At 44.3% G+C, this 19,801-nt stretch overlaps 1 protein-coding gene across 2 annotated transcripts in view; it reads right to left on the bottom strand.

Annotated features, from left to right (window-relative positions):
- Nucleotides 1-19,801, bottom strand: part of IL18RAP (interleukin 18 receptor accessory protein) — a 275,544-nt gene that overhangs the window by 191,537 nt on the left and 64,206 nt on the right. Inside the window, exons 2-3 of one of the 2 annotated variants that reach the window (XM_069204436.1) lie at nucleotides 16,497-16,611; nucleotides 31-161 (exon numbers count right to left, since the gene is read on the bottom strand). In XM_069204436.1, the coding sequence (XP_069060537.1) occupies nucleotides 31-106 (76 nt within the window). In that variant the 5' untranslated portion in view covers nucleotides 107-161; nucleotides 16,497-16,611. The remainder of the gene's footprint in view (nucleotides 1-30; nucleotides 162-16,496; nucleotides 16,612-19,801) is intronic. The other variant, XM_069204435.1, reaches the window with a different exon arrangement.

The raw sequence follows: 19,801 nt of genomic DNA, 5'->3' as shown, positions 1-19,801 counted from the left end.
TAAAATGTGAAATAGGAGCAAAAAACGTACCTGATAAGGGAAATCGAATCCCTTCTGCGTGTTTTATTAGCATTAAAGTCCAAAAGACAATAAACGTGAGCTCCATAGTTGCTGCGTCACAAGACTAAGAACGTCTGGATAAACCTATTAACATTTTCTTTCTATAAAGGAGACAAAAACCGCATCCGGTTAACTCTGTGATTGACGTGCAGTACTTTATATAGCTAGCACTGCCATTCTCTGCGTTTCATAGGTGAGAAAAGCCATTATTGCACAAGTTGTCCCCCAGAACCAGAAGTATGACTGAAATTGAGGACAGAATTTCATGACACGCGTTTTTCTTTCAGGTGTACATGGGCGTCTGCAAAGATAGCCTACGCTCTCGTGCTAACTCTCACGTACTTAAAAGGTCCGAATGTGGATACGAACACGTGTAGGCTGCTTGGAATTCCATGCGCTATTTTAGTAGACCTATGAACTATTGGTTTCACTAATGGAGGTGGCTGGGAATATTTTCGAAGCAGTGGTTTGACAATGTGGAAAATGTAAAATTATTTTCAAGCAGTCAACCTTCCTCTTTGATCTCCAGTATTTTCTTATTTTTAACATCCTTCTTTCTCTCTCTCGCAAATTCTCGGTCTCTTCCTCTCTGTCTCTTACTCCTTCCTTTCCTCTATATTTCTTCCCCTGTCTCTATCTCTCTCTCTTTCACCCTCTGTGCTTTTCTCTCAGTTTCACTCACATGCCCAAGCATATATCTTAATCCTTAAAACGGCGAACACACTAATATGAAGTGTTTCACTTTAATTAGAGGAAGTTAAAAAATGTGAAATAATATTAGTATACTAGCATAAAAAAAAGTCGTCGAGATATACATTTGTATACAAATCAAGAAGGTAGATAAATCACTTTTATTTGTATTGGTATCACCTGATAATAGCATGATCATTTTTTAACAGTAATACTGCATCTCCGAACGTGGTCACAGGGAGTCAAAATGTTCAGAATAGAAAAGAGAAGTCCTAATGTAAGCGCTGACTGGGCTCACGTAAGACCCAATACACTGATCCCTCAGAGTTCACTGGATTTCTGTAAAAAGTCTTAGCTCAGTGTTGGATTGTGACATATGTGTGCAACAACTGGCCCAACAACAATACAGTTAAGAAACACAGTTTAAAGGTCAAAAACAAGAATAACAAGAATGCATTGGAAAAACAAACAAGACAATTCACAAACCAAGGAAAATGGAGTAATGTGAGAGTAATGCTAAGAAGCAGTATGTCTTAGTCAATTTTCAGACTTGAACAGTATAGATACATTGAGTCTCCCGTGAAGTGTTGTTAAAAGCGTGTTGAACCACTGAGGGGTGTATTGTTGAGTTGCAATCAATGTCCGATGCAGGCAGACTGAAGTTTCAGTACACCAGCAAGTGCTGTGTAAAGAGTCTGACTTTAGTGCCTGATTTAGAGTCTGACAAAGGTCTTATTCGTCACAAACGTGTTGATATCCCGTCTGCCATATTACAAGTTTCATAGACTTCAATGAAGTTGTAATATGGTGAACAAGATATCACTTGTGACGGTGTAACCCCTCCGCCAAAATCTAAATCAAACCCTTGGTCATCTGTGGTGTCTACAAATCTATGCTGACTTACTGGTTAACAATAAGTTAGGATGCTGCCTTGAACATAGAGTCTTAATACCTTGACGAATTAAAACAGGGGAAAGGTGTAGAAATTCCCTTCCAGAATAAGTGTTGAAATCTTTATGGATAGTTCTACTGACCCCAATTGCATTTAGCATTCGCTCTGAGTAGCTCCCTTTGAGTTTTGGCTCTTCTTAGTCCCATACATATTCAGTGCCCAAGGAAATTCCTTCCAGGGAGAGCAGGAACATCCAGCTTAGCCTTTTCACTCATCAGGACTCTTTCAGATGCGTCCAAATCTCCCTGGGAACACTATGACGGGAAACTAGGACTAGGAGTTCTGGAAAAGAGGCTTGGAGCAAAGTTCAGGATAGGCTTGAGACAGTCTTTCCATTATTCTAACAGGCAGTCAGGAATCATTGCACACAGCACCCACGGATGTCTTCTTTTCTATTGCTGTTTCATGCAGATTCTCTATTTAATGAACACCAAACAGGGGACTTTAAAATGTAAACCACCTAACTATTGATGATAAGGCCCTAGCCAATTGAACTAAAATTCACAGAGCCTCTACTGCCCACCCGGTTTTTGTTTTGCAGCAAAGTGACACATTTTTATTTCAGGATTCCATTTACCAGCTGTGAAGAGGTCTCCCGTTTCCCTCTACATCATCTCTCACTGCCGGGGTCAGCTCACTGCACTACAAATGGAGTCTTCTCCCCTTGACCAAAACCTAGACCATGGCTCATGTGCCAGTAAGTGAGAAACCTGAAACAGAGGCCTCTTCTAAAAGAGGTTTTGAGGCACCACCTAGGGCAGAGCATCTAGGGACCATAAACACATGCATTAGGTATGATTAGTTTCAAAACATAACCACGTGTTGCTTTCAGATGAGCAGGGGCAGAATATATCCCATATTCCAAAATTGATGTAAAGGTAAGAATTAAACTTCACAACTGTTCATTTCAGAATAGATTGCCTGCGTGCTGCAACTGAGGTTTTGCTAGCACATTCTGAGTCCGCTCTCATCTCTTCTTCTGGCTCCATCTGGAGAATGGTGGACGAAGGGAAAGGGGCCATCCTAATTTTATTAGCCTTTGATACTATTTCACCTCAAATTCTGCTAGCCCGCCTTTACCAAGCAGGCATTAGAGATCAGGCGCTTACATTACTAGAGTCTGACTGGTAGATGGACCTCGGTTAGCTGTGGCAACTTTAGATCTACACCCTATCTCCTACCATGGGGGTTCCACAGGGCTCTTAATTGAGCCCCACCCTGTTTAATGAGTATGTCGCTCCACTGGCCAACTTGATTCGGTCATTTGGTTTCATTCCCACGTCTTACGCAGATGATACAAAGCTAATTATCCCAGTGAATAAGAACTGGGAGGAAGTAGCCAATCGTTTTAACAATTGCATGCAAGCAGTTAATAAGTGGATGAGGACCAATTGGCTGAAACTTAACGGTGCCAAAACCGAAATTCTCTGTTTCAGATCTGGCATCCAGCGGTGGAACTCACGGTGGTGGCCAGCCGACTGTGGTGCGCTCCCAGTCCCCACTACCGCTAGTAGGAATCTAGGAATCATCTTCGATGATCGACTTTCCTTTAAAAACCAGGTAGATCACACTGTTACTACATGCTTGTGGACTCTAAAAATGTTAAGAAATGTTTTCCCTTACCTTCAACGGGAATGGAAAATCACAGTCACTTTAGCCCTGGTCATGACTAAAATAGATAATTGTAATGCCCTTTTTCTTAATCTGGACAGAGTTTCCTTGAATAAGCTGCAGTTGATTCAGAATATGGCTGCTAGATCCATTCTTAATCTCCCTCATTCTGCTTCAGCCAGAGATAGTCTTAAACTTCTACATTGGATACCGGTGGCTCAACGCATTATCTTGAAAACACTTTGCATGACCCACAAAGCTGCTTATGGCATCGGCCCTCACTACCTGGTCTCTAAACTCTACTGGTAGAAACCCAGGCGTCACCTCAGGTCACCCGGGGCGTTCAAAATTCAGGCCCCTCGTACCCATAAAGCTAAATGGGGGGATAAAGCCTTTACTATGGCCGTGGCAAAACGCTGGAACTCTCTTCCTTTGCGTATCAGGAAATAATCCAGCTATTTAAACTTCAGGAAACTGGTCAAAACCTGGCTTTTCCCACGTTAGTCACAGGTCTCTGCTCTTTTTTTTCTTCCTTTCCCTTCTCGGCATTGCGCCTCTAACTTCTATTTCAGCGCTTCGATGCTCTTCTGAGCCGGAATGCACTTTATAAATACCACATACATACATACATACACATTTAAATCAAGTGTCACAGGTTTTAGATTTAAATATATTTTTACAGTAGAAACATATTCAGCAAAAGTTTCCTAAGAAAAACATGCAATCTAAAATTGTATGTTATGTTTTTAGTTATTGCTAGAAAATATATACTTTAACCCTCTCCAAATACCTGTAAATAAGACCCCTCTTCTCATATAGAAGGATCCCAAACAAGATATCTCATTCAGTGAAACCATTGGCCAGTATGAGGATCCTAAAATAATAATCTGTTGGTACCTGACTAACCTTCCCAAGAAGGAGGATGCTGTGTTAGTGGAATCCCTCTTATTTCCTTCCTCTCTTGACCTATAACATTTATATATTCCATCATTGTTATTTTAGTACGTGTCGCATACCACAGTTGTTCATGTGGCTGTCCTTTTTGGTCCTGTGCCCATACCCTGGCCCTGCATTGATTGTTCTTAGACCTTTGTATTGTTGTGTGAGGAGATGGAACTATTTCAGGGGGTGGCGGTTTGTAATACTGAGTGTTGTTTTGTCCATTTATCTGCACCCTGTCCAGGTACCCACCAAAGACTAACCACCTCATTCTGACACCTTTCAGTCTTGTCATGGAACCATGCCATCATCACTTCCACCAAGTGATCAGTTTCGGAGGAGTGGGAATAATTTCTTAAATAGGAAAAGCTGCAAATTGGTGCTCGCAGCTGGTGTCCATACCTGAGGTTCACATTTTCCAAAGTGATGAAAAATGGACCCCTTTGTGTGCAAGGTGAGTTGAAAGGGTGATGAACTGGATTCTTCTGATTCGCTCACCAGCACCAATATGATCTCAATCATGACCATATTCAAATAGGAGGCTTACTTTAATCTGGCAAAATATGTGTTCAAAGCATGTGCTAATGTTCCGATAGTAATTATCCAAGCCCGACAGACCTATATTTCTTTGTTAAACAACAGAGATGCACTTTCACAGCTCTCACCCACTGGAAGAGGAGTGTTTGCTCTGACTTGGCAGGAGCTGTCAAAGTTCCTGCCAATTCAGAGCAAATAGCTATGCCCCATGGGTGGGCAACCCGGTTGCGGTCCCCAGGGCCATTATTGGCTCCTTCCTTCTGTATTCATGATCCAGCCCCGAGGATGTGGTGGTCCCTGGGGCCAATTACGGCCTGGAAAGGGGGCCACAGGTCCTCCTCTTTCATTGTTTGAAAATAGATTTGGTCCTTGGGATGTGGTGATCCGCAGAGCCAGGGAGAACAACATGCCTCCCCATGATTTTTTGTTCAATTTTGGCCTTGGGGAGGTGGTGGTCCCCAGGACCTGAGGGGGCTGCGATGCCCCCAAGGCATAATGAAAAAGAGCCCCATGGAGGTGGTGATTCTGGGGCAAAAAAATACCCATAGCGGGAGCCCACGTGCACCTCCTCCTTTAATTTAATAAAGTAGGAATGCCCCAGAGATCTGTCCCACCTGGGGGCTTAATTAAAGTGCAGACCATGTTTTCATAGAAAAAATGTTTTTTGAGTTGCCTATATCTTTGCATTGCTGTAGTCGAGGTGGCTGGTGATGAGAGCCTGGGTGACTGTCCTGGCTTTGGTGAGGATCCACTTGTAGATTTTTCGAAGCAAGCACAAGGTGTGGAAGCAACCCGATGAAACGGCGCTCACCTGCCGGTCCATTGAGAGCGATGAGTCTAGGATGACGCCGAGATTGCGGGCGTGGTTGGTGGGGGTGGTGGCGTTTCTGAGGGGGGTGGGCCACCAGGACTTGTTTCAGCAGAAGGTATACAGCTGAGGATTAAGACGTCTGTTTTGTCCAAGTTCAGTTTGAGGCAACTATCTTTCAACCAGGCAGTGACTGCTTTCATTCCTTCATGGAAATTGTTCTTGGCAGTAGTCGGGTTGTTGGTGAGGTAGACTATCAGTTGGTTGTCGTCGGTGTAGGAGACGATGTTGAGTGCGTGGCTTCAGACGATGGCAGCCAGTGGGGTCATGTAGAGGTTGAAGAGGGCGGGACTCAGTGAGAATCCTTGGGGGACGCCTCAGCCGATCTTGGTGGCTTCCGAGAGAAGGGGGGGAGACAGACCTTCTGTGTTCTGCTGGTGAGGAACGAGGAGAGTCATTCCAGTGCTGAGTCTCGGATGCCGGCGTCATAGAGACGGGTGCGAAGAGTATCATGTTAGAGTGTGTCCAAGGTGGTAGAAAGATCCAGGCGGATGAGGGCGTCAGTCTCCGCTCAGTCGAGGAGGGTGCGGATGTCGTCTGTGGCGGCGAGGAGGGCAGTCTCGGTGCCATGGTTGCTTCTGAATCCTGACTGAGAGGGGTCCAGGATGTTGTTGGCTTCCAGGAAGGTGCTGAGTTGTTTGTTGACTGCCTTCTCAATTACTTTGGCCGGAAAGGGGAGCAGGGAGATGGGCCAGTAGTTCTTGAGGTCTGTCGGGTCTGCGGTGGGTTTCTTCAGTAGAGGTTTGATCTTAGCGTGTTTCCAGCTTTCTGGGAAGGTGGCAGTTTCGAAGGAGAGGTTGACGGTATGCTGGAGATTGGGAGCGATGATTCCGCTGGCTTTGTTGAAGATGTGGTGAGGGCAGGGGTCTTGGGTGCTCCTGAGTGGAAGGTTGCCATGATGTTGCGAGTCTCATTGTCGGTGATGTTGTTCCGGCGGAGGATGGCGGGGGTTGACAGGCTGGTGGTGAGAGTCATGGGGAGGTCCTGGGTGGTGGAGCTGTCGTAAATGTTTGCGATCTTGCGATGGAAGTAGTTGGCAAGGTTTTCATAGAGTTCTTGCGACGGGGATGTCGGTGGAGTTGGAGTTCGGGTTGGTGAACTCTTTTATGATGGTGAAAAGTTCCTTGCTGTTGGCGTTTTTTTAAATACATTGTTGCAGGGTAAGTTTTTTGGTGGTCCTAATGAGCTGGTGGTGATGTTTGACGGCTTTTTGAACATTTTGTGATTTACGGGGGTCTTGTCGGTTCGCCATTTCCTCTCTAGATGTCTGCAGACCTGCCTTGATTCTTAGAGTGCGGGGGTGGACCAGTTTGCTTTCTTGGCTGTGTCTCTGTAATGGAGTGTCTTCAGGGGGGCAAGGGTGTTGGTGCAGTCAGTGATCCATTTGTGGAGGCTGTGTGCAGCAGTGTTGATATCGTCGTCGGCTTCGGGGGTGTTGAGTTGAGGCTGGCGGTGAGCTGGGCTTCAGTGACCTTGTTCCAATTTCTGCGGGGAAGTTGGGGAGCATGGTGGCGATCGACAGGTCTGTTGAAGATGAAGTGAATGCAGCTGTGGTCAGTCAAACAGCTCTCCCTCGCTGCGAAACTTCTGCTCGCTGGGAGGGACAGAGGAAACTGCTCTCACAGTAAGGAACTGCTTTAGTAGCTCCCTCTCTCTGACAGCAATGCTGGTTCCCACAGGAGGCAGGCAGGGAGCCTCCCTCCACGGTGCCCAAGATTGAGACTGGGTGCATTGGGGGGGTCTCCAGGTCATATGGCCAGGCCTCAGAGGATGGGGTCCCCGGGGCCGAGATCGGCCCTGGTGCAGGAGGCCACTCATCCCCTCCCCCCAAAAAGTAAATAATTAGGCTAGGCGCCGGGCGATGTTCTGCCTAGGGCCAACATCAGCCTAGAGAGGGGGGTTAAGTGACCCCCTCCATAGACAAAAATGAAATGTTTATGCCAGGCCCCAGGGGATGGGATCCCTAGGGATGAGATTGGCCGGGGGCAATTCAGGATTGTAATGTTATACAGGTTGGCCACATGGACTGGCCACAGGCCAGGCCCTGTGGAGAACCCCCACTGCGCTTGGCTGAAGGCCATAAGCAGCATGTGGTTCGGTGGTTATTGGGGTTGGCCGCAGGGACTGGCCTCAGGCCAGGCCCTGCATCCAACCTCAGCGTGCACTGGTGAAGGTAAAGCACCGCTGTAGGTGGAGTAACATATAGTAACATATAGTAAGGAAAATTACTATACATTAAAAAAACATAGAAATTCACTGAAAAAGCAAAGGTTACAGGGACATTATAGTTAGGAAATAGAATTAAAAAATCCCTAGAAATTCACTTAAAAAAACAAGGGTTACAGGTACTTTATTGTAAGGCTGCCATTTTAAACATACAATACACTGCTAATTACCCCACAAATTACTGCACTCATGACATCATTGATCACGTCATTTATAATATCAATGTAGTATTTGCAGTAACATTTTTGATGAAAGAAATGTGCATGGCTGGGGCGTGAGTTATAGTTACCTTAGGGCACAGTTAGGGTTACTTGAGATAACTATAACAGGTGAATTTCTATGGTTTTGTACATTTAAAATTGGAGCCTAAGCATAAGGTCCCTGTAATCTTTGGGTTTTCAAGTGAATTTCTATGTTTTAAAAAAATCTATTTCCTAACTATAACATCCCTGCAACCTTAGTTTTTTTCAGTGAATATATACATATATATATATATATATATGTGTATATATATATATATATATATATATATATATATATATATATATATACATATATGCATATAAATAAATATATATGTTGAGTTAAGAATAGTGAATCCTTACCTCCCTCTTTGCACTTACCTGTTCAATATTTGGTCAGGATACTGTGACCGATCGATATTTTGGATTCAATATTAACTATTGCAACCAAACAGGAACAGCCATATACAAATCAGCCTTATTCATGGCCCAATAGGGAAAAGCAAACCCAAACTGCTAGGTCAGGTCTCCTCAGAAGTGGAATGCAAGCAACTGGAATATCAGCCTTTTTAGGCCTCTTCAGTAGGGTGCAACCTGGGTCTTTTGCTCGCTGTGCCAAAGTTATACCAAACTGAGGCCAAAACTAGTCTGAGATTACTTATGTTCCCTTCTAGATGGGGCCTCTGGCCTGACAGTTTAGGATGTGCTGTTCCCATGAGGAACAGGGTCAGTACTGATTTGCATAAGGCTGACCTCATTGTAGAGTGGCACTTTGTGTAAAAAACAGTTGGTAGGGATGCTACCCCAAATGATTGCCAGTGGTCAGACTATTGCCACATCTTCTTCCCATTACCATTTGTGTGCCAGGTCTCCACATATGTTTGTTTGGTAATCTTATGTGCCTAATTCAGAGATGAACAGTAAATGGGAAATCCACCAAGACAGTCAATGTCAGTAATTCCCACTTTTGCATTTCCCTGCCTAAAATGTAAGGGAAGGTTTTTGTAGGAAGTTGGGTTCTATAAATGCAATTTGCTATTTTCTTTTCAATTATATGAACTCTGGCTTTAGATTTATGTTGTGGGGTGAGACTCTCATCTGGGGTTTAACCCAATATAATGATTTGCTTTAAATGAATTGCAATCATCAATACCAACCTTTTCTTGTAAGGTCAGCTGCTGTGGACTAGGGTACGAGTCTCTGGATTGATTCTAAGTGACATGTTAGGGTGAATTTTGTCTAACTCAGCATATCATCTGTATACAGATAGGCCTATGCTAAATGGACATGCAGATCTAATACATACTGACGCTGGCTCTCACCCTTAATTCAGTCAGCACCAAAAAGGAATTAATATTCCTCTTGCTAAAGTATGCTCCATACTGTGTATGTTAAGGTAGCAGGTACTTTGTCACCACATTGGGTTAAACTAGAATTTTTCTTATTGACACTTGGGAGAGAGATTAGAGTGGATTCTTGTTAGACCTGTCAGTTCTTTGTGTTGTTTCCCTCTCTTTTTGACCTCCTGTTTTTGATCCTGTGCTTAAATTTTGTTTTTTCTGGATTTAGGATTCTAGGCACTTCACCACTGCTGACCAGTGCTAAAGTGCAAGTGTTCCCTGTGTAAATTGCATTAGCGATTGCTTTATCGATGATAGGTGTATTTGGTTTTACTAGTAAGTCCTTAGCAAACTGCACTACGTGTGCAGAGGGCAAGTAATCCAAATGTTACTAGTGGGCTACCATCACTGATTGTGCCACCCATTTGAGTAGCCCTGTAAACATGTCTCGGACCTGCCACTGCACTGTGTGTGTGTGCAGTTTTAAATTAAACCGCCATTTCAACCTGTCAAGTGCACCCACTTGCCAGGCCTAAACCTTCCCTTTCACTACAAGTAAGTCACCCCTAAAATAGGCCCAAGTCAGCCCCATGCGCAGGGTACAGTGTATTTAAAAGGCAGGGCATGTACTGGTGTGTTTTACATGTCCTGATAGTGAAATACTGCTAAATTCATTCTTCATTATTGCAAGGACTATCTCTCCCATAGAGTAACATGCAAATTACCTTGAAATATCTTTTCAGTGTAGTTTTCCATTGGTAGTGGGTAGAGATGTGAAGTTTGGGGCCTGTGAACTCACAATTTAAAAATACATCTTTTGTTGAACTTGGTTTTTGAACAGTGTGTTTAAAAATGCTGCTTTTAGAAAAAGGGTATTTTCTTGCTTACGCATTCTATGACTTTGCCTGTCTGCTGAATACATGTCTGGGTCAGGATGACAGTTGGGCCATTTGTGTATTTACTCTAGACAGTCACACAAAGGGAGCTGAGATGAGTCCTGTATATCCTGATGGCCAATCATCAGGCTGATGGGTTTTCCTGAGCTTAAGTGGTGGGAGGACACTTGCACATGAATAGGGCTGTGTCTATCCTCACACAAAGTAGTCTCCATCCCCTAGAGTATGTCTGGGGCTAGCGCAGAGAAAGGCAGATTCTTGTGCACTACAAAGACTTCTCTTCGAAGTTTGCCTACTTCAAAGACAGAAATGGGTATAAGTACTGGACCTCTGACACCACATAGTTGGAATCCTTCTGGGCTGAGGAAATTCTGCCGGTAAGAAGAGCTGTATGCGGGTCAGCCACTCTGCCAGTCACTTTGTTGTGCTTGCCTGCTGTTTGCTGCTTTTGTCCTGGGAGTGAAAGGACTGGCCTTGGCTTTCTATGTCCTGCTTCCAAAGGTTCTCCAACATCTTGGAGTAAGCTTGCCTCCTGTTAAGAAGTCTCAGGGACATCAAAATCATCATCTACCAGTGCCTGCGCTCTTCTGCTGAGAGTCCTAACTTGCCAAGTGGTGCCAGTTCCAGTCCCTGGTTCCTTGAAAGTGCAAGCTGGTGATCTGAAGGACATATATACATCATCACACCGTGCCAGAAGGATTAACACAGCACCTGAAGAATCGATGGAGTGCCTGCCCCACCGCTGGAGAATCCGCACAGAACCTGTGTCCCATCTGCAGAAACAACGCAGCTCCTATTTCATCATGGGACCATCAACTCAGTGCGCCTGGATTTTTCACACATCATTCCTGGAAGCCAATTTTTCATCTACCCGGCATGGCAGTATGGAACCGAGGCCCCGTATTTGGAAATCGATGCATCACCTTTCCTGCGAGGAAAGAATTGATACATCACCTCCCATGCAAGTAAGGAACTGTTGCATCATTTCAAATGTGAGGAAAGAATCAATGCATCACCTTCACTGCGCATTAAAGAACTGACGCATCACTTTATTTTTCTGGCACCTCACGTACTCTGCGGTCGGCATCATCTTTCTTTTTGATGCATCCCAGGTAATTGTTGCTAAAAGTGTGCATCCATTGATTCCTATGGATTAAGACTTGCTTAAACATTTAAAAAGATTTATTTTGACTTGTGTATGTTTGATTTTTGTCATTTTGGTCTTGTTTAACTCAGATAAATATTGGGTATTTGTCTGAACTGGTGTGGCATCCTGTTGTAGTGTTTTCACAGTTTTACTGTGTGAGTATGTACAAATACTTTATACATTGCCACTGAGATAAGCCAGAGTCTCATGCAAAACTACCAAGGGAGAAAGCAGGGGTTAGCTTAGCTGAGTAACTCCCTTCCCCTGACTACAGTGTGAGTCCCTACTTGGGCAGGGTGCAAAACACTGCCATCTAGAGACCCAACTTCTAACACTGGTGAGCAGAGGTGAGGATAGGACTTGTATTTGTTCTTTACATACTGTGATTGGTGTACACTACTTCCAAATTGCATACCATTACATCCCAATATACTGGTTTGAGTTTTCTCTCTTTGCAACTTTTGAGTTTTATTCGCCATTGTTAGAAATGGGGTCTCTAGTTGGCAGTCAGTTTGCATCCTGTCCAAGTAGGGACTCTTGCTCAAGTCAGGATAAGGGAGATACCCACTCAGATAACCCCTCTTCACCCTCTTGGTAGCTTGGCATGAGCAGTCAGGCTTATCTCAGAAGCAATGTGGAAAGCATTTGCATATAACACTCAGTAAAACAGTGAAAACACTACAAAAGGACACAACACCAGTTTAAAAAAAATAGCCAATATTTATGTATGTAAAACAAAAGCATCGGCTCAATGACGGAGTCCTGCGGCGTCGGTACGACCAGGGCTGCGGTGTGAAGTGGGGTGGAGTGACGTGTGGGGTCTCCGGGTCACGGTGAAGTCAGTGACGTTGTTGTTGCTAAAGCACTGTTGTTGGTAGGCCCAAGGCTGCAGTGCGGCGCGAAGCGGGCTTAGTGCAGTGCCCATGGTTCGCGGTGCAGACAGAGGCATCTGTCGACGACACTGGGGTCGATGGAGCCGCCGTCGGAGGACCGGGAGCTGCGGTGCAGGAGGGGACGGTGCTTCGTGTACCTCACGAGCAGTGTCCTCAGGCCACGGTTCAGGCAGCGGTGCTGGTGTCAGCAGGAGTGTCGTCGTCAGGGATGCCCAGGTTGCGGAGTGAGCAAGGCGATGCCAGAGTACGAGGCCCACAGGTCACGATGCAAGCAGCGGCTCAGTGGTTGCGTCTGATTGCGGCGTAGGTGAGACCAAGGTTGCGGTGTGATGCAGGCGGTGTGGCTCCGTGCGGTGTCGGCAGGTCACTGTACAGGCCAGCGGCATCGTTGGTGGCATTGTAGTGATATTTCTTCTTGAACATCCCAAACCAACAGTTCCCAGTGCTGTGGCGGATGAAACTTAAGTCTTTCATATCCCTGAGACTTCCAACAAGAGGCAAGCTCTACTCTAAGCCCTTGGAGAACTTTCTCAAGCAGGATACCAAGCAAAGTTCACCATTTGCTCTCTTTTCAGGCAGAAGCAGCAACTGCAGGCCAACCCAGCAAAGCATCACGGCAAAGGGGGCAGTACTCCTCCTCCAACTCTTCAGCTCTTCTCCTTGGCAGAAGTTCCTCTTGATCCAGAAAGATTCTAAAAGTCTGGGGTTTTGGGTCCACATTGTATACCCCTTTCTGCCTTTGAAGTAAACCTACTTCAAAGGAAAGTCTCTGTTGTTCACAGGATCCTGCCTTTCCCAGGCCTGGCCCTAGACACACTCCAGAGGGTTGGAGAGTGCATTGTGTGATTGTAAGCTCAGCCCTTTCAGGTGTAAGTGACCACTCCTTCCTCTACTCTAGCCCAGATGGCTCTTCAGGATATACAGGCTACACCCAGCCCCCTTTGTGTCACTGTCTAGAGGGAATTCACAACAGCCCAACTATCAGTCGGACCCAGGTGTGGAAACCACAAGCAAGCAGAGGCACAGAATGGTTTAAGCAAAAAAATGCCCACTTTCTAAAAGTTGCATTTTCAAACTAACTATCTAAAAAACAACTTCACTAACAGATGCATTTTTAAATTGTGAGTTCAGAGACCCCAAACTCCTCATTTCTATCTGCTCTCAAAGAGAAACTGCACGTTAAGGATATTTAAAGGCACCCTCCATGTTAACCTATTGGTAGTATTTCACTGTTAGGACATGTAAACCACAATAGTACATGTCCCACCTTTAACATACACTACACCCTGCCCATGGGGCTACCTAGGGCCTAACATAAGAGTGCCTTACATGTATAAGAAGGGAAGGTTTGGTCCTGGCAAGTGGGTGCACTTGCCAGGTCAAATTGGCAGTGCAAGACTGCAAACACAGACACTGCAGTGGCAGGTCTGAGACATGTTTACAAGGCTACTCCTGTGGGTGGCACACACAGTGCTGCAGGCCCACTAGTAGTACTTGATTTATAGGCCCTGGGCAAACATAGTACACTTTACTAGGGACGTACCAGTAAACCACATATTCCAATCACGGATAAACCAATCACCAATACAATTTAAACAGAGAGCACATGCACTTTAGCACTGGTTAGCAGTGGTAAAGTGCTCAGAGTCCTAAAGCCAACAAAAACTGGTCAGAAAAGTAGGAGGAAGGAGGCAAAAAGATTGGGGATGACCCTGCAAAAATAAACTTGTCCAACACAACCCCCCACTAGCCTAAAGCCAGGGGAGACCAATTAATACCTTGATGGACATCCCTGACTGGGGGGGCTAGAACATGGACCATGGACCATGGCCTGCAACAGCAGGGGCTTGTTCCAGTTCTATGCCTTCCTGACTCCAGTTGGATCCCTATGTCCATACTTTCAGGGCCCACTAAGCTAACCCATAGGGAACCCTTCTCCTCACCTGCAGATACCATCTATGCAGCATCTAAACCTACTTTGGTCACAGATGTACTCCAGTGGGCAGACAGTACCACCATGGCCTACACAGTGGTGTGGTGCACTCTAGCCCTGGAGTGTGACTCTTGTCCCCTGCCCCAAGGGCAACTCTGTCTACCAGGACCACAAGCCACAGTGGCCACTGACAGCTGTCAGGGATGGGAGCCAGGCCCCAGGTCTTTCAAGCTCTCCAACTACTGTGCCTGTGGAGAGTGTTGGGCAGTAGCCCCCAGTGTCTGCCACCCTTTGACCACTCTCCCTTCCACCAGGTCAGGAATGACAGCCTGACGCTGATTCTCCCCTTTGGGGTACTGTACCCTCCCTCTAGGAGCGTCCCCCTCCAGAGTCCAGAATTGTCAGGCTGCTTGGAGAAGCAGTCCTTCACAATCCTCCCACCAGTACAGATTTTGCTGGTATACTTAGGCAGGATGGTTCAGGATGTATTCCTGAACACAAAGGATTACAAACCCCAATGGAGGGTATTCTTTACTTTTTAAGGGGTCTAGGCGTATTACATTGTCAATGCAATCTCACTAATGAGACGAGCAAAACCAGAACTCCTGATTCAAACTCATTTAATCTCACTACCTCATAGTACACAAGCTGCACCCTCTTAAAAGATCCAAGGGGCATATCTATACTCTGTTGGTGCTAGATTTGCATAATTATTTTTTTATGCAAATCCGGCAAAAACTTAACTCCAGATTTATATTTTAGAGTTAAAGTCATTTTTTGCCTGCAGAAAACTACTTTGTGTCAATGAGATGCAAGGTATGCATTCCTGGGCAAACAATTACTCTAAGGCCCTAGCGCCTTATTTATCCTCCCATGCAAAAATCATGCACGGACGGAGGAGGGCCTTAAACAATAGCGCTAAGCCTGCTTAGTGCCATTATTTAACGCCTGGGTATGGGCAGGTGCTAGGGACCATGGAAACAGCCCACAGGTGCCCTTACCTGCCCACAGGAACAACCCCACCCACCCGCACCAACACTGGAAGACAGCTATAGATGGGGGGACCCATCCCAGATAAGTTCAGTTTTTTTTGTTTGTTTTTTCAAAGTGCCATGGGGGGCCTAACTTGGGCCACCCTACATGGCCATTGGGATGGGGGGCATGACTCCTGTCTTAACTGAGACACGAGTCATGTCCATGGAGTTTTAACGTCGAAAAATTACGCTAGTCTGGGCAGGGGCATTTTTTTTTGCCTCTGCCTGTACTAGCGTCATCCCCTAAAGCTAAACATCCCTGTTCCCCCTACGTCTCCCGCATCCGGCTAGAGTCCTTTTCTAGGGTGCTATACGGACCTTACCGTCGGGTAGAGTCATACCATAAAAATGACACCCAGCCGGCGTCTTGGTATGGCGCTAGCTGGCGGTAAACTTTTTGATGCTGAACTGCGTTAGCACAGTTCAGCATCAAAAAGTATAAATATGGGCCCAAGTTTATTGTTGGAGGAGGTGAGGCTCCTTATGTATTGTGTAGTATACTGTTGTCAAACGGCACCAACACAACGCTACTCAAGTACTGTTAGTACTGCAGAAATACAGTATCAGTTCATTCCTCATCCTCAACACTTTCACTACCTGCAACATGGCAACCTCAGGGCTATTCTTGTAGTGCCGTGAAGGAGTGATGTAAAGTCTGGGCTTTCTCTTAATGGCCATTATTTGTTTTTTGTTCAAGGTGGCAACGGTCCTGCTATACGATGTAGGGAGCTTATCTATTTTCTTGTCCTCCCTCACACTCTTGTTCATAGACATTATCATTTCTTTGATCTTCAGTTCAGAGACTGGTGAACCTGGGGAGTGGGGGGTATGAATGATAAACCTATATTTAGTGTTTGTTTTCATTTTAAAGGAGGTGTGTCATAGTTCTGAATGTTCGATCCACCTTTTCACCCTGTACCTTCTAGGCAGTTCTCCTTTTCTGTAGTTGAATAGGGAGCTGCATCCTTGGACAATTCATTGTTTGTTCAGGTCATGAAGACCCTGCTATACGTACATAACCGGTCCATAGTATTCTGACAAGTGGCCCATATCTGCACAAGATTTTTGTTGACTTCGAATTTGGAGGGTCATTTTGGGACGGTCCAATATTATTTAAAAACAGCCAACCTTTTGCATGCACTCCCAAATTTGAAAAGACTTCAAAACAGAGACTAATTAAATCCACGATGGCTATGCACTCCGTGAAGCAACTGAGTTCCTTGCCAGCAACCGCTTCTTATACCTGCAAAAAGAAAAAAAAGATTTTCTGCACATATCCTTTTCATGTGCATATGCAAGTGGGGGACATTTAGAAGCAAGTGCTAGAGTACAGATGCAAAACGGAGCCTGAACCCTACAGATCATAGCATATAGAGCAAGAAACTCCAACTTTTCCTATAGTGAAAGCTAATTATGATTTTCAACCATTTTGGGCTACGGTCTAGTAAGGTATTCAATAAATGTATACAGAGGCCAAATACCTTAAACACTGTCCCTAGAGAACTCAGTCCTGCTACAGTGAGAATAGCATAAACGTCACAGGAGCTGTACCACACAATGTTTACTTTTGGGGTACCTAAGTATGAATTTTGTACCTTTGCTCTTGAGACAGTGAAAGGGAGAAAGAAAGCGATAACATGAGAGAAAATGGATAAGAGAGACTGAGGAAGCAAAGAATGGCACAATGAGAAAAAAAAAAGCAAGAGTGAAAGAAAAGAAAATAAGAAAGAAGCAGAGAAAGACAGGATAGGAAAGAACAAAAGAAATTACAGAAAGAAAACACAGAAAGAAAGAGGAAAATATGCATAAATGAAGAGAGAAAGGCGGAAAAGATACAAATGAGGCGAATTAGGAAAAATAAATAAAGAAGGAATCATTCCAGCAGAGAAACAGAAAAGTAAAGAAGCAAGCGATAAAAAGGAGATTAGGAAAAGGATGGAAAGTAAGGCAAAGAGAAATCAGAAAAAGAAAGAGTAGAAAAAATAAAAAAACAAGCAGAAGAGACATTGAGAAAGAAACATTAGTGGAGTAAGAAAGGAGGAAAGAAAGGTAAAAAATACAATAAGTAAACACAAAAAAAGGAGCAAGACTGAGAAAGAATAAAAGAGGTCGAAAGATGAACATGGTGAAAGAAGATAAGACTGAAAGAAAGGAGAGAGAATGAAAGAAGGGAAACAGTAGGGAACTGAGATAGAGCAAAAACGAAATAGAAAAGTAAGAGTGAAATCAAGAAAAATGGAATGAAGGAAAATAAATGGGCAAAGAAAAAAAGACAGACAGGGAAAAAGAATGAAACAACAAACAGAAGAATTATTGAGGGAAAGAAGAGGCAGAAGGGTGAAGAAAGAACTAGAGAGAAAACAGAAACAAAGTGTAGAAATAAAGAGAACCTCTCATACATTTAGATTGCATAATTCGTCACATCATGAACTGTTCACTTAGGCTTATCATGCCTGTATTGTCATAATGCGAGGGAGTGGGGCATGAAGTATCAACATAAACAAACATTTAGCAAATTATATGTGATGCTTGCTTAAATATCGCAGAGCTTTCCAGTTGCCATTTACATACTTCTTTATCTGTGTTTGCACACTGGTTATAGAAGGGTGCATTATGTTTGGAACTGTGATCTTCATGAAATACAGTTCTTATGACAGTCACATTAGAGGTATGCCCATACCTTGAGGGTTCAACTTAGACCCTCATCATATGTACTTTGCACGTCGCATGTAATTCACTCAAGTAATGTAGGAATCACAGATAGGTCATGGAATCGTCTCACACAATCCATGTACACCTCAAGTTAGTAACTGTTGCTGTGTCTCAAACAAGCATTGTGCCTTCATCGCTAGCATTATGTGACCTCTGAGTATGGCCTGTGTTCCTGTAGGCCATTATAATAGTCTAATAGTGTGTCAGTATGACTTGACTTAGGTAAGTGAAACCATCTAATTTCCACCTTAATTCATGCAAATTGTGAAGTTTTATGCATAGGCGTGTGGGAAGGTGGGAACATGGACGTCGGTAGCTTCATTTGTTACCACAGTAATCAACAGGACTATAGGCCCTGTGAGAAACTCACCACTGCAGGGAACATGGGGAGTAGAAAGTGCCAATGGGAGTCAATCTTACACAAATTAATGTGAAATTGACTATGTGATTTTTGATGTGCATAAGGTAGCAAACAAATGTACTCATTAGTCTTTTAATCACCCTTTATTCTTCTGAAATAGGTAGCCAGGAACAAGGTAGGAAGTCACAACACCAAGCTGTGGAGACAGAGGGCCTTAGCTGCAAGGTGGACTTGTAAAAATGCCACTGTGGATGGGGTGGATATTGACTTCATCAACAATGAGAGCAGGCCCACCCGGAGGAGAAGTAGGGCGTCAGTGCAAGGCCAGCATGAGACAATGCCAGTATTTCAGCACAAAGGAGTATGGGGATGAATCCACTGATGATGAGAGTTTGCCCACCTGGAGACAGACACAGTTGCTGTCAAGAGTCTCAAGGCGGTGGGCACAGCCATAGAAGAGAGGATAATTACATATGATACTACATTTCAGAAGGATTAAGATACCATGGACTTAGCAATAGCTAGCAGTGGTAAAGTGCACAGAGTCCTATAGCCAACAAAAAGAAATTTAGCAAACAGGGGGGAAGAAACATGTTTAGAGGAAAACCACACCAAAGGCTGGCAGTTCTAACATATACACATTGTCTCCAGCTTCGCCTTTAAAGTTTGTCGAGCTAAGGAATTGAAGGCAACCTGGGAATCAGTTATCAAGATTTCTTAGGATCTTGTCACTCAGTGGATTTCCGGACAGTTAACTACAACACCAGACACTGATCTATAGTGAAACAATTATTTTAAAACCAAGCATGGTAAAGTTCTGGAGCTGGGTTATCTTCTCTGTATCTCCTCTTGAGATAGGTTTAATATTGATCAAGAAAACTGGCTGTCAACGATACCAGCCTGGATGCCGAGAGTTCACCTGACACTCTCCAGACTGTCACCTCTTCAGTCAGAGAGACATCATGGAATGATTTGAGGATGTTTCAAGCTTTCTTTTTCAGTACTTTTTTGGATTGGAATGTTGATCCATCATCACTGTTCTTGTAAGATTCAAGGCAGTTTGGTTAGTTCATGTATCTTTTCTCTCCAGAAAGGGGTGTAGCATTGGCGAGGTGTTTGGGGTGTTACACCTCCAAGTAAAGGTATTCTGTGATAAATAGTTGGGTACAGCTGTTTTCAGTAGGGTATAATGCAGTGTCTATCGGATTTCATCAGGAAATTTTACACACACAGACAAAAACATATGTGCATTCTCATTCTCTCATTGTTTGGAAAGACTTCAGAAGTGTTGGTTATTTCACAAAATGAAGTGCTTTACCCCATTTAGTTCCCTTACCAATCCACATTACTCTCCCTTTCA

The sequence above is a fragment of the Pleurodeles waltl genome, chromosome 8, assembly GCF_031143425.1.
Source record: "Pleurodeles waltl isolate 20211129_DDA chromosome 8, aPleWal1.hap1.20221129, whole genome shotgun sequence".
Classification (NCBI taxonomy): Eukaryota; Metazoa; Chordata; class Amphibia; order Caudata; family Salamandridae; genus Pleurodeles; species Pleurodeles waltl.
This window is presented reverse-complemented; position numbering and strand designations above follow the sequence as displayed.